The following is a 13580-nucleotide window of genomic DNA, read 5'->3' as shown; positions in this document are numbered from 1 at the left end:
TGCTGCCGCTCGGGGCCGGCTGCCGCTGCCACTGGGCTCGGTCACCCCGGGTCGGCGCTGCCCCGCGGTGGCAGGCAGGGACGGAGCTTCCCCTGCTCCTACGGCAGCGGCGGCGGGCGGCGACGGAGCTTTCCCGCGCCCGTGGCGCCGGCGGCGGGCGCGGACAAAACACCCTGCCTCCTCCCCGAGCCGCGGCAATGGCGGCGCCCCCCCCCGTCGGCTCCCCGGGCCGCGGCAATGGCGGCGCCCCCCCCCCCCTCCTCCCCTGGGCTGCAGCAGAGGAGGAAAGAGAGCTCTCCCGCCTCTCTCCCTGCCCCCCGTGCTGCCTGCAGGGAGCCAGGGCAACACGGTAACACTGTAACAATTGCGAAATGCCGGCTTTTACTGGCCGGTGCTTGGCTCGGCACTCTGGTAGGCACGTCTGGGGTTGTAAATGTCAGAAAATTATTAATATATTAGCCGCACCCGACTATTAGCTGCACTTCCGGGTTTCCACCAAAATTTTTGTCAAATTGCTGCGGCTTGTATTCGTGAAATTACTGTAATTTGGTAGGTTAGGGTCCAGATATTAATATTCTTGGGTTTTTTCAAATCTGTTTGTACATTCACAGTAATGTAAGGTCTTGTATTTTAATCATGCAGTGGAAGGCTGATATATTTATTTATTTGGTGGTAGGTATATTTAAACATGGCTTCTGCTTTGTCTGGCATCACAAAATGGCCCAGTGTTATCCTGCCGGAGAAAACTAAATTTCTCAATATTTCTTTTTCAATGACAGGGATGTTTAGGCAAGGTTGTACTGCTTTCAGAGTAATCACACCCAATATTGATGAAGAGGCTTCAATGATGGAGGATGTTGGAATGCAAGATGTTCACTTCAATGAAGTAAGTAAACATAAAAATATTAAAATTTAATTACATGGAAGGGCTGGGAATTTCTGCAAATGTTACATTTCAGTCTGGAGAACTACGGATATAAGGGGTACAATAATTGATTTTTGATCAGCTGAAATTAAAAAATTCTGTGAGGTGTCCCAGACTTAGAGAATGTACTACATACATATAAATATAGTGGTAGCACAACAACTAAGCACCATTTTTGGGATAAAAGCAAAGTGGGATTTTAGTCTAGTTGGCAGAATGAACACTAATGTGAGTTACTTATTAGAGTTAGCAAAATCTGTTGTTTTGTGAAACTGACTCGGATTTAGACTATTATTCCACCAGAAATCATGAAAATGTGTTCACTGGTTTCAGCTGTTTACAGTTTCCCTAAGCAAATATGCCATAACAATGGAAGCAGTTTTACTGACACCAGACTTGTGTCCATGTGCTTTTTCTGGCTTAAGTTTCACTCCTTGTGTCTTTGCTGAGCCATCTGTGCTGGCTCTACAGTAAATTTTACTAGTAAGCAGCCTATATGAAAATATTGTGAATAATCTTGCTTATGAAAAGCTATGTCTGCACAATGTATTTCCTGGTGTACTTGTGGAAGAGAGGGTCAGACCACTACTGGCACCAGTCATATTGGAAAACCCCCTGATTTGTAAGCATAATTGTACAACAAAAATTTTTTCTTTTGTGTTTTAATTAGTGTATGGTAAAGTTGTGTGACAATATTATTTGACTCTGCAAATTGTTTTGTGGTTTGTTGGATTTTTTTTCTCAATTTTTGTGGTGTCTTTTTAAAATCATTGATTCTTTTGGTCCAGCAAGAAATTTAGCATGTTACTTAAAGGAAAATGCAAGCTGCTGTAAGTTATTGAAGATCAGGAATTCTAGTGACTACTGCTGATGGAAAGTTTTGTTGGAAATTTCTGTCACTGTTTTCCTGCCAGACTGTTTGTCAGAGTTAAATTATTATGCATTTTTTTAAAACTGGAATGTCTTTATTCTTTTTCTCATTACTCACTCCCTGCAAAAAGAATATGCTGCTTTTTCTGGGTCATTGAACCCTACACAAATTTATTTCCATCTCTCAGTATTTCCGTGGGACAGAAGTAAGCCAAGAGTGAAATTATAAGCCTGTACAACTTGCAGAAGGATCAAACCAAGCCAAATTTTTTCCCTGTATGCAACTCTTTTTAAACTTAACCATGTAGTACTCTAACTGATGAAATATTCAAATATTTCTTCTGAAAGGTATCTGAAACATGAGAAAAGTAGTAACAGGGGAGAAGTAATAATAGCAATAATAACAAGAGTAAAGATAAGGAAGAACTGTTTGGCCTTAGCAGACTAAAAATCATTTCAGAAGGGCTTCAGAACAGGTAGTCCAGTTCCTTCAGGAACAGGAATATATTCATAAATAGTGTCTTCTCAGTGTGTTCATAAGTAAGCAGAACTGTATTGTCTGAGAAAAAAATTAGATCAATTGAGTACAAAAGTCAAAAAGCAGAAACCTCTTTCAAGCTGTATTTTACTACTACTTAGCAAAATGATGCTCTGATGAGAATTCTTCCTATACATGATAACAAGCCATGTGGAATTTCTTCCCTTAAAACTTGAGATTTCCCTTTTTGCTAGTTATTTTAGAGTTAAATCTCCAAATAAGCATTTACAAGTATTGGAGGATCAAAGAGAATCTCTTCATGTTTCTAAAAGGGACAAATATCTTTCATATTCTCCAGATTATAAAAACTCTTCCTAATGAAATGAAATTTTTCTTAAAACATTATTGTTTCTCCTTTTAAAAAAATTGAAATTTTAGGATTCTCAATTTAGTTGTCATTTTAAAGTAATTGTGTCTGAGGTCAGGGTTATCTACGCTAGCCAGATGAAAGAAAAAAAATTTAGTTTGGGATTTTCCTTTTTAACAAGGCTACTGTGTGTATTTCATGGAATCAGTTGTTTGCCTGTGACGTTCCATGAGAGGCATTATCCTGATTTGCAGATGGGTAAATGAAAGAGCCTTGAAGGAGCACAGTGTCCTCTCAAGGCTGTACAAAGACAAATGCAAAGCCTTGTACCTAAAAAAAAAAATTAGAATCTCAGTACAGGCTAAGCAGCAGCTCTGCAGAAAGACCTGGAAGTTCTTTCTAGTGTACAGCATATTGAATGGGAATCATCAGTGTGGCTTTGTGGAAACAAAAGCCAAGGCAGGCTGTGTTGTGTTTGAGAGGATTGACTCAAGAAGCAGAGGGGAGTGAGTTTTTCCCCTTTTGTCCTGGCATTTGTGGAGTCCCATCTCTAACCTTGTGTCCAGCACTGACCCCCAAAAGTCAAGACAGGTATCAACAAACTGGGAAAAGTCCAGCTCCTAAGGTGGTTAGTAGAAGAATCAGACTTTTCCAAGAAGAGCACCATTAAAGAGCAAGAGGCTGTTCTCACAGGTGTTCCAGGAAACTGATTGCATATATTGGAAAAAACTTTTACCACAAGAATGGAGAAACATTGAGACTTGGCTCGGAAATGTTGTGTTCTTTTGCTCCTTCCTATCAGCTCTCCCAGTTGAGGCTTGTGCTCTTTATGTTATTTTCCTTTTGTAAACAAAAATTTACTTCTTTGCTACATCTGGATGCCCTCTGGTGTCTGAATTAGGACTTGTGTCATAAACCAGTGTTTGTGGACAGCCCTTGTGATCCAGCAGTGACACTGGTCTGTCACTTGTCACCACTTGGCTGCTGAGAATGGAGACACTGGGGAGTCTTTAGAGCCCCAAAAGGACTGGGGAAAGGAGGAAATGTTTCAAACTCTGTTGCAGCACATGCATAAGGGTACCATTTTTTAGTCTCTTTGCTCGCAGTGTTAAAATTTTATTTTCTTTGTGGTGTCTTTAGGCTGACTTAGTTCTCTACCAAAAGGAAGAAGGAGTTGCAATAGAGTAGCTTCTAAGCACGAAAGGAGTTTTTTCCAGCTTCTGGCTTCACCACTTTAATGCAAGATTGATAGAGGAAGGTCCAAAGAAGTTTTAGGAGTATCTAAAAGAAACATGCTGTTTGTGAATACAAGGAGTATGTGTGTACACGCAGACCATTCTGTCTTGTTTTCTTTCCTTTTAGCAATTTTTGATTGCCACAATAACTTAAACTACTAAGTGTAGATAATTCTGATTTGAGACAAGATTTGCTTTTTCACTGGGAAGAACTTTGGTATAATTATGTGCTTTTGATGAGTACTGAATTTTTACACTTTCAAATGTGTATCCAAATCTAGGATGTGCTGATGGAATTGTTGGAGCAGTGTGCTGATGGACTCTGGAAGGCAGAACGCTATGAACTCATTGCTGATATATATAAACTTATCATTCCCATTTATGAAAAACGGAGAGATTTTGAGGTACTTAATTCATCAAAAGTAAATTTGAGCAAGAAAAAAAATGCAGAGTTTTCAAGTCTAACTGCATGACACATTGGAAATCACATAATAAGAGTATTAAAATAGTAAATGAAATTTGAATGTGTCAAAATGTTTGTTTTAATTTAAAATAATTAAATTTTTTTCTTAAATTATAAATAATTAAAAATTAGTCTTACATCTTGTCATCCTGATACAAGTGATAAACCTAATACTACCATTCAATAAAAAAAGGTTTGCAGTTGTTACTGGCTACAAGGACATAATTTGTTATTTTAAGATAGGAAAGTTCTGCTTTGTTCTTCTCCCTCATTATTGTTTTCTTTTACTTTTAGAGGCTTGCTCACTTATATGACACCCTTCATCGAGCGTACAGTAAAGTTACAGAAGTTATGCATACAGGCAAGAGGCTGCTGGGGACTTATTTCAGGGTGGCATTCTTTGGACAAGTGAGTGTTACTTTCACTGGTCTGCTCTATGCAGTAAGAAAAACCTACATTTATTTTACAAGGTTTACTCTCTCATCATCTATATTGATACAGTGACATGAAAAGCACAAGGACTGTGTTCTGTGTGAAATAAAGAAGCGCCGTCAGTAATTTGTTTTGAAAAAATTTATCAATTCCAGTAAAATTCTTACAATTTTCCTCAGTAAATTTTTTTGCCTTTTTTCCTTTTTTCTTCTTTTGTTTACTACCTTAAGGCAGCGGTAAGTTTTCTGTAACATCAGTTTTTTAGCAATGCATTGACTTAATGTCTGTAGTGCTACAGTGTGGTTTGCAAGGCTGCTTCTTAGATTGGTATGCATTAATAGCCATTGCAAGTCAAAAAGTAACATCAAGCTCCATTTAGAGAACAGATCACTCTTTTCTATGCATCAGTATTGCATGCTTCAAACCAAAGTTCTGGCTGTGTATTGGGCAGCTTCACATCCTCTGGTATGTGTCTAGAATGCCTCTGTATCCCTATGGTATCACGCAGTATCAAGTAATACACTCTCTACATGCATAGCCCAGTTGCTTAATTGTCCAGCTGAGCATGGAGAATTGTAAAATACTCTGAGCAGTATAATTTTACATGTATTCTGTTGTCTTTTATGACTTTATAGCAATACCAGTTTACAGACAGTGAAACAGATGTTGAGGTAATTACAGTGACTGCTTACAAAGCAAGCAATGCAGTACAAACTACTGCATTTCACCTTAGTTTGGTGTGGGTATTTTTGTCAATCTAGCCTGTGTTTATACATGATATGTTGTGCTTTTCTATTTTGTCTGTTTTGTTTATGACAAAGTTATTTATTTTCTGGTTTCAAACATAAACTCAACATGGCTTGTTGTTTTAAACCAATGAACTGTTTCACTTTCCATGTATTGGGCATTTAGTGGAGGTTTTAAAAACAGTGGTATGTGTAATAAAACAAGTATATACCAATAGTACATCATAAAATTATTATGTTTGAGTAATTGAATTTCATCTATGGAATTATTTTTTGTTTCTACCTAAGGAAAAAATTCAGATTATTTTTGTGTAAACTTTGGCTGAAAAAGTCACTTGTGAATCAGATAGTCCTGTTGGGCAAGGCTACTTGTTTTGGCAAGTGAAACAGTGCTGCAAGTTCACTTTTAAATAAAAGTGAAGGAAACTTATCTCAAAGGCTTGGCACACCATAGAATTGCTACCAACTTTTAAGATTTAAACTCTATGTTTCCATTATCTTTCACTCATGTTGTAGTAGAGAATTACATTTTTCTGTTGTTTTTTATTCTCTTAGAAAACCTTTTTACTTAGATTTTAATTTCTGTCTTCTATTTATGTTTGCTTGAATACTAATGTTAAATGTTCCTATTTCCTTTGAACCACACGCATTATGTCCATCTTAGTCATTGCCCTATATGTTTTATTCCCCAAGATTTTGATTACTTCATTTCTTACAGGGTTTCTTTGAGGATGAAGATGGAAAGGAATATATCTATAAAGAGCCTAAACTCACACCTCTTTCAGAAATTTCGCAAAGACTCCAAAAACTCTACTCTGACAAATTTGGAGCTGAAAATGTAAAAATGATTCAAGATTCTGGCAAAGTACGATCTTTATTCTCTATTAAAAAATCTAGTATATTGCTTTCACTAGTTTACTTGAAATGCTGTGGGATCACTGTCTGTTACTCATTTGGCACAGAAGCATCTGCAGCTAAAAACTCTACTGTTGGAAAGGCATGAGAAGAATATTACCTCCTACTATGTATGCCTTTTAGAAAAACCAAAAACCTTAATTTCTGCAGTGTTACCTCTCAAAACAGTAATTGTTTCTTAGAAGGATTATGATCATATTCTGTGTTGACTTCAGCTATATTTCTTGTCCTTTCATGCACAGTCATTCTTTGGAAGTTCTTCCCTTTTCCACACCTCAGCCTTAGACTATATGGTGATTTCCTCTTAGTATAATTTCTTGGCTCATTTTGTTCCTTGATAAGGATCCTTTTGAATCCTTGATTCAAAAATTTCTGTGCCTTTTGGCCTTAAAGTGCAGCAATAGTGGGCATTTCAATACTGGAACTTTAAAAGGAGAGGAGGACTTGATGAAGGGGCTGAGTTTCATGATCATGGGTGGTTAAAAAAAACCCAAAAACTAAACAAACCAAACCAAAAAATCCACAACGTGCTGTAATGCCTCTAGCTGTCTTTCTTCCTAATTCAGTTAAAAACTGAGTACAGGAAACCACTGTGAAAGCATGAACATTTCCCATGTTTTCAATAATTCAGAGGTTAAGAGACCAAATTGAATTTCTGGGAGTTGTGTGACTATTAGATGCGCTGTATTCACAATGTAACTATTTGATTTTTCTTGTCCTGTTTTTAAGGTAAATCCTAAGGATTTAGACTCAAAATACGCATATATTCAAGTTACACACGTAATTCCATACTTTGAAGAAAAGGAGCTGCAGGAAAGAAAAACAGATTTTGAAAGGACTCATAACATTCGTCGCTTTATGTTTGAGATGCCCTTTACTCAGGGTGGTAAAAGACAAGGAGGAGTAGAAGAGCAGTGTAAGCGACGGACTATTTTGACAGGTACTAATGTAATGGATTGCTTTGACTGGAAGCATTAGTTCAAATGGTCTAATTTTGTTCTGTATGGGTTTTTTCATTTCACCTAAGTCCTTTATAGCTGTCAGCTAAAATCCTTTTCTTATTTTTGGCCAAAAGTAGGTTTTTCAGATTGATTTCTTCAGTGGGGCATCCTCAACGTTATTATCTCTTTTTCCTTAAGCTTCCAGAATTCTGAATCTGGAGTCTGGCTTTCATTTTTCTTAGAAAAAGGCTATTTTGTGTTTTGTCTCTGTTAAGTATGTGTTCCTGTATTGGTATGGTTGTAAAAACAAATAAGTGACTTCATAATAATGAAGTGACTTTATAGTAGTAAGTGACTTCATAGCTGTCTAGTACTTGTGAGGAAATAGAAAATAAAACTTCACTGTTTTTGATTCTTCTCTTCTTTGAGATTTGTGAATGTTAAGCAATTCTTTTCACAATTCTCATATAAACTAAATTGGCAGTGGTTTATTTCTTGGTGTTTATTAGTAGCAGTAATGACAGTGGTCTTTGCTGTAATGCATATAATGCTGTGCTTATTTAAATTTCAGTGTCTTCTTTCCCTGCCCATTTGTTAGTATTTCTAATTCTATAAGTTATTAAATTGGGCAGCTAAATACATCAAAATGAATTTTAGCATAAAATTCTCTCAAAGCACTTGATAAGGAATCTTTTGAATCCTTGATTCAAAAATTTCTGTACCTTTTGGCCTTAAAGTGCAACAATAGTGAGCTGACTGTGTTAAACTTGTTTCCACAGCTATACATTGTTTCCCATATGTGAAAAAGCGCATTCCAGTGATGTACCAGCACCACACCGATTTAAATCCAATTGAAGTAGCCATTGATGAAATGAGTAAAAAAGTTGCAGAGCTTAGACAGCTTTGCTCTTCAGCTGAAGTAGATATGATCAAATTGCAGCTGAAGCTACAGGGAAGTGTGAGTGTTCAGGTAAGACCTTTGCCATGCAGCTGTTTCATTTGCTTCTGTCCTTGAAAAAATATAAATAGCATTTTATAATTGGTTTCTATTCTGTACATGCAAGAGTGTCCTAAATTAGAAATATGCTCAGTGTCTGCAATTATTTCCTGAGTAGGAAAAGCAATGGAAGCATTTCATATAAACAACTGATCAGAGATAGTTACACAAAAGAATTAAGATTCATCTCTGGAGTATGTTGCATTCAAAGCCCCACCAGATTTTGGTGTAAAGCTGAAACTGCTAGAAGATAATAGATGAACCTGAAGATAAATTGGTATATTTTGCCTTGCTGTAGGTCTGCCCACAGCAGGTCTAGCATATTTTGGTGAGAATCCTATGGAGAGAAAAGAGTGAGTGATAATATTTAGGAAGATGATAATAGAAAATCTCATTGTTCATGACTTTTACCTTAAGGCAGGCAGGAACTGGAATGCATAAAGAGGCCACGAGATTCACCAAAATAGGGTACCTGAAGCAGGTGTAGCACTTACAAGCCAATATGGAAAGGATCTTCAAAAATGCAGTGTCAAAAGGGCTGCTCTCTTATTTTAAACCGATTGGAAACAAAGGAACTGTTAACACAGTCATCTGATATGACCAACTATCATATTCAGCAGAAAAGGGAAAGCAAACCAGGGTTCCAGAATCAGTAAGTTGTCAAGCTATTTGAGATGAGAAGGGAGTGGCTCATACTGGTAAAACGAAGGAATAGTAAGAATGAGTCAGAAGTCATTGAAACCACTTCACCCATAGCTGCCATAAAAGCACAGTTAAACTTCTGCAGGTTTTTGCAGAATTCTCAGCTTGGAAAACTGTTTTCATTGGATACACAGACCAAACAGTGATAGGTTTAGCTCATTTCCTCCCTCTAATTTCATAAACAGAGATGACAGATTGGCAATATCCACAGTTTCTTTGCCACATCATTGAAGTGGTTTCTTTTTGCCAGGACAGGTTTATAGCACTTGAGAGACCTCTTCTGCTCTAATGCTCCAACTCTAGCAGTATTCTTGTTTTCTAAGTCCAGCTTTTTTAAATCAATGTACTCTCATAAGAAAATCAAATCCAATAAACACCTATAGCACCTGTTATTGCCAAGACAGTATGTCACATATCAGACTGTTTTTTAATTCTTGTTCTTTTTAGGTTAATGCTGGTCCATTAGCATATGCAAGAGCTTTCTTAGATGACACTAACACCAAAAGATATCCAGATAATAAAGTAAAGCTCCTAAAAGAAGTTTTTAGGTATGGAATGGATGGTTTGGGATTTCTTGGTGATGGGGGAGAGGGAAGAAAAAAACTGACCTTTTTTCCAAGACTCAAAAAAATTATTTTTTAAACTTTCAACTTTTAAAGTGTTCTGATTCATTAAAAACATACTTTAAGCTGACATTTTAAATCAATCTTTTGGATTTCTGTGTGAGAACTTCCTTCTTTTCTCTAAATCAGGCAATTTGTTGAAGCCTGTGGGCATGCTCTGGGAATAAATGAACGACTAATAAAGGAAGATCAATTGGAATATCAGGAAGAAATGAAGGCAAACTACAGAGAAATGGCAAAAGAGCTTTCTGAAATAATGCATGAACAAGTATGTGCTGAAATTAAGTTATACATATTATCATTCAGAATGTATAATGTTCAAGGAATAGGGGAAATGTATGTAATACTTTACACAAAAGGATTGTTTCATTTTTTCTTTCTATCGGAGCATAAAGCTGTCATGAAATTGTGCACCATCATTTTTTTTTGCCTGGCACCAACCAGGTGTTTTGTAGGCAAGGAAGTCTAAAATAAAGATTAAATGTAATGAAATTAAATATGGTCTGCAAGCTTAGCCCTTTCTTGTTTTATTTTGGAGGTATAAATAATTGCTTTTACAACAATAATTGCTTTTACTTCTTGAGGGAAGTCCAATACTAACAAGCTAGAAATACAGAGGAAGGAAAACCAGAACTTTTGTGGAGTGAGATGTACCACTCAACCTTTGCATCTGGGTTCCATGGTAGAAGTGTGTCTCATGACTTCAAAGACAGATATTTCCAGGAGGACAGGAAGAGCTAAAGTTCAGTGCTTGATTTCTGCCTTCTTGACATTTTTATTCATCGTATTTATCATTTCAGCCCCTTTTCTTTCATCCTTTGTTACTTTTATAACCTTTTTCCAGAACCACAGAATGGTTAATAATTCTTAAGAGAGATTTGCCCTTATTCTACTTTTGCTTAGATGGTACCCAAAACTTATGGCAACTTTTTTTGATATCCTGTCACAGAGAAGAGCTTATGACACAACTAACTCTTTTTAAATACCAATCAATAGAGAACATTGTGAAGCAAAGTTTATAGGAGTGATACTGTTTCTCCAGAATTATGTAGTTGGATGTGGTTTTTAAATAAACAACAGATGTAGAAGAAAACAGTTTTGAAAGATTTGTGGAACAGAAAAAGAGTTTGCTTAGCTAACAGAAGTGGGACAGTTTGACTGTATATATATAGTGTGGTTTATTGATAGGCAGAGGAGTGTTTGGAATGGAGGATAGCTGATTGAGGTGAACAAAGTACATCAGAGAATTAGAGGTACAGAATACCCCTTTGGAAAGGAGAGACAAGTGTTTTGGTCAAAGAATTTAATGATAAATGCAAGATTAGCATTCCCCTGGCATATGAAAAAGTAAAAGAATATAAGGAAAATTTGTGCACAAGGAAAAGTACTTTGAACTCAGTGGAAGTTGTAGATTTTTTAAAAAATGCTCAAGTATGTGAGTTTCCAAAGATTGGTGATAAGAAAAAGCATGTCCTGAAACATCAGGAGTAAATCGTATTGCCCTTTCTTCTCTTGGTTTACACTTAGACAAACAACTGATATCCATAAGATACTGTGAGCAGAAAATGAAAGTACAGCACTGACTGCAGAATACGTACTATTAGCCTACCATTGTTCTTATACAAATGTAATTAGCTGTACATAATTAAAACATGCAGTGTTGTTGCTGGTTTTGCTTTAGTATTTTTTTTCAATTAGACTGATAATTCCGCTGGGGGCTTAGAAACATGAAGGTATTCACTTAAATCTTTGAAAATGTCTCCTTTATGTATCTGCCTATTGCTGTTTTGGGAGAAAGAGCTTTATATCACTGAATAGACTATTAGCTGTAATGTAACACTGCAAGGTCTTAACTAGTAAAAAAAATTCATTATAGAAATGCATAAAAGAATCTTAACAGATTTTTTTTTTTCTCCTCTGCTGCTTGCCAATATGATCAGATGGGATGGTAATTAGTTTTTTCTACTTCTCTTCTGTTGGTTTGTCTAATCTTTATATAATTCCTTTTTTTATGATGTTTCTAATTTTAACATCAATTTTTTATAGCTGTTAAGAATGAAATCTTTTTAGTGCTTTGATAGCTTTTTGTAAGAAATGCTCAAGTCATACCTCTAAGTCAAAAAAGCAAAACCAAAAAAGGGCAAAAAGTGAGCTTGTTGTCACTATGAAACTCCTTTTGTTAAGTTAACAGGAGGAATGATAGAAACTATCCAAACATCCTCTACAGAGGATGGTGTGATATCTGGGTTAGGAAAACTGATATTGGAGAAGTAACTTCTAAAATAGGAGAAGATAGCTGAAAAGAGTAACCATTTCCAAAAAGTTTTGTGCAGTTGGAAAAGTACTGGGAGGTTGAGTCAATAAGCAGCGCATGAAGAAATGGGTTATCTGTTTTAGACATGCCTGTGCCATTTTGTAATATTGTGGTAAATACATGTCTTTCATTTTAAGATTACTCCAGTGGAAGAAAAGGCCAGTGTCATGCCCAACTCACTACACATTTTCAACGCCATAAGTGGAACTCCAACAAGCACAACAGTTCACGGGATGCCCAGTTCTTCTTCAGTTGCATGATTGTTTTGTAAAGGAAAGTATGTTTGTTTCTTTTCAAGTTTGTGGATTTGCTTCATTGTGTGCTAACTCAGGATGATCTTGAAGCTAAATGTTGGGCACATGCAAACTGCGTAGTTCATATGAATGTCTGAGCACACTTAGCAAATAGCAGCTACTGGTAGTAGTCTTTTAGGGTAAGGGAGGCGCACATATATATATTTTTTTTTATCTTGCTGGTAAAATTTAAAAGTGTTCACAATGTCATTGCAGAAGTGCGTGTTGGAAAATTATGAAGTTGAAGTTAGCTTCTGTTTTTTGTTAGAAAGTATTATTAAAATGAATTGCACATTACAAAAAAAAGTGTTGTGGGATGTAATTTTGCAGATATGTAACATTCAGGTGTTCTTTTTGTGTATGGCACATAGAGATTCCAAGTACAAGAACTATTTTGGGGCTAGACAGAGACACTAGTTTTTGGGGTTTAATGGAACTGACAATAGTAGTTTTTGTACCATTTGGCAAATTGTTGTGCTTTATTTTATACCTTGTTGCATTTTGGAGGTATGCGAGCTTAGATCTTACTAAACAACTAAATACAACCAAAGGTCTGTATTAATGAACACTGAGTTATACTAAAATATCAATAGTAGTAAATTGTTATGTACATATTGTTTGTTAATACAGTCCGTACAGTCTGTACATAAATGTATTACATTTCTAAACATTTTTTAATATTCATACCAGCTCTTACCATTCTGCTTTCAATTTATTTTGAAAATTTGCTCATTCCAAGTATATGCAGACTTTACAGTTCATTTATCCTTGTATATAAATAAGTGCAATATAAAGATGTATACAGTCTTTGCTATGTTAGGTTTATATGCAGTTATTAAAAGAAAGACCTTTTTTGCCAAAGCAATGGAGTATGTAATTGGTAATCATGGTTACTGTGGTAAATGGTGGTATAATTTAAAGCTTTTTCCATATTCTTATTCTTTTAAGACATTAATTTAGTAATTTTATATTTGGGGAAAATAAAGGTTTTTAATTTTATTTAACTGGAAGCACTGTCCTGCTGTAATTAAACATTCTGTACTACATCTATATTAAAAGGAAAAAGGTAGTTACTTTTCTTACTGTGTGCTGAGTTTTTTTGTTTTAGATTCATCCCTGACATTTGGGAAAAACAAAAACCTGATTTTAAAAAAAGCATCTTTTTGCATCCTGCGTATGAGATGCAGACACTTGTAGGTCTTATTTCATATTCCTTGTCAATAAAGGCAATTAAATTATTAGTTAAAGACATCAGTTTTGAATCCCTTACATTTGACTC

At 36.0% G+C, this 13580-nt stretch overlaps 1 protein-coding gene across 11 annotated transcripts in view; it reads left to right on the top strand.

Annotated features, from left to right (window-relative positions):
- DOCK9 (dedicator of cytokinesis 9) overlaps window positions 1–13379 on the top strand; it is a 97670-nt gene extending 84291 nt beyond the window's left edge. For 6 of the 11 annotated variants that reach the window (XM_033051686.2, XM_033051684.2, XM_033051680.2 and 3 more), the window contains exons 45-55: window positions 780–886; window positions 4157–4279; window positions 4633–4746; window positions 5001–5006; window positions 5406–5441; window positions 6235–6381; window positions 7161–7371; window positions 8152–8342; window positions 9519–9619; window positions 9824–9962; window positions 12146–13379. In XM_033051686.2, coding sequence (XP_032907577.1) covers window positions 780–886; window positions 4157–4279; window positions 4633–4746; window positions 5001–5006; window positions 5406–5441; window positions 6235–6381; window positions 7161–7371; window positions 8152–8342; window positions 9519–9619; window positions 9824–9962; window positions 12146–12268 — 1298 coding nt within the window. In that variant the 3' untranslated portion in view covers window positions 12269–13379. Of the gene's footprint in view, window positions 1–779; window positions 887–4156; window positions 4280–4632; window positions 4747–5000; window positions 5007–5405; window positions 5442–6234; window positions 6382–7160; window positions 7372–8151; window positions 8343–9518; window positions 9620–9823; window positions 9963–11634; window positions 11643–12145 lie in introns of all 11 variants that reach the window. The other 5 variants (XM_033051689.2, XM_033051681.2, XM_033051691.2 and 2 more) reach the window with 2 other exon arrangements.
- Window positions 13380–13580: the final 201 nt, after the last annotated feature.

Source organism: Catharus ustulatus, chromosome 2, assembly GCF_009819885.2.
Source record: "Catharus ustulatus isolate bCatUst1 chromosome 2, bCatUst1.pri.v2, whole genome shotgun sequence".
In the NCBI taxonomy this organism is placed as follows: Eukaryota; Metazoa; Chordata; class Aves; order Passeriformes; family Turdidae; genus Catharus; species Catharus ustulatus.
This window is presented reverse-complemented; position numbering and strand designations above follow the sequence as displayed.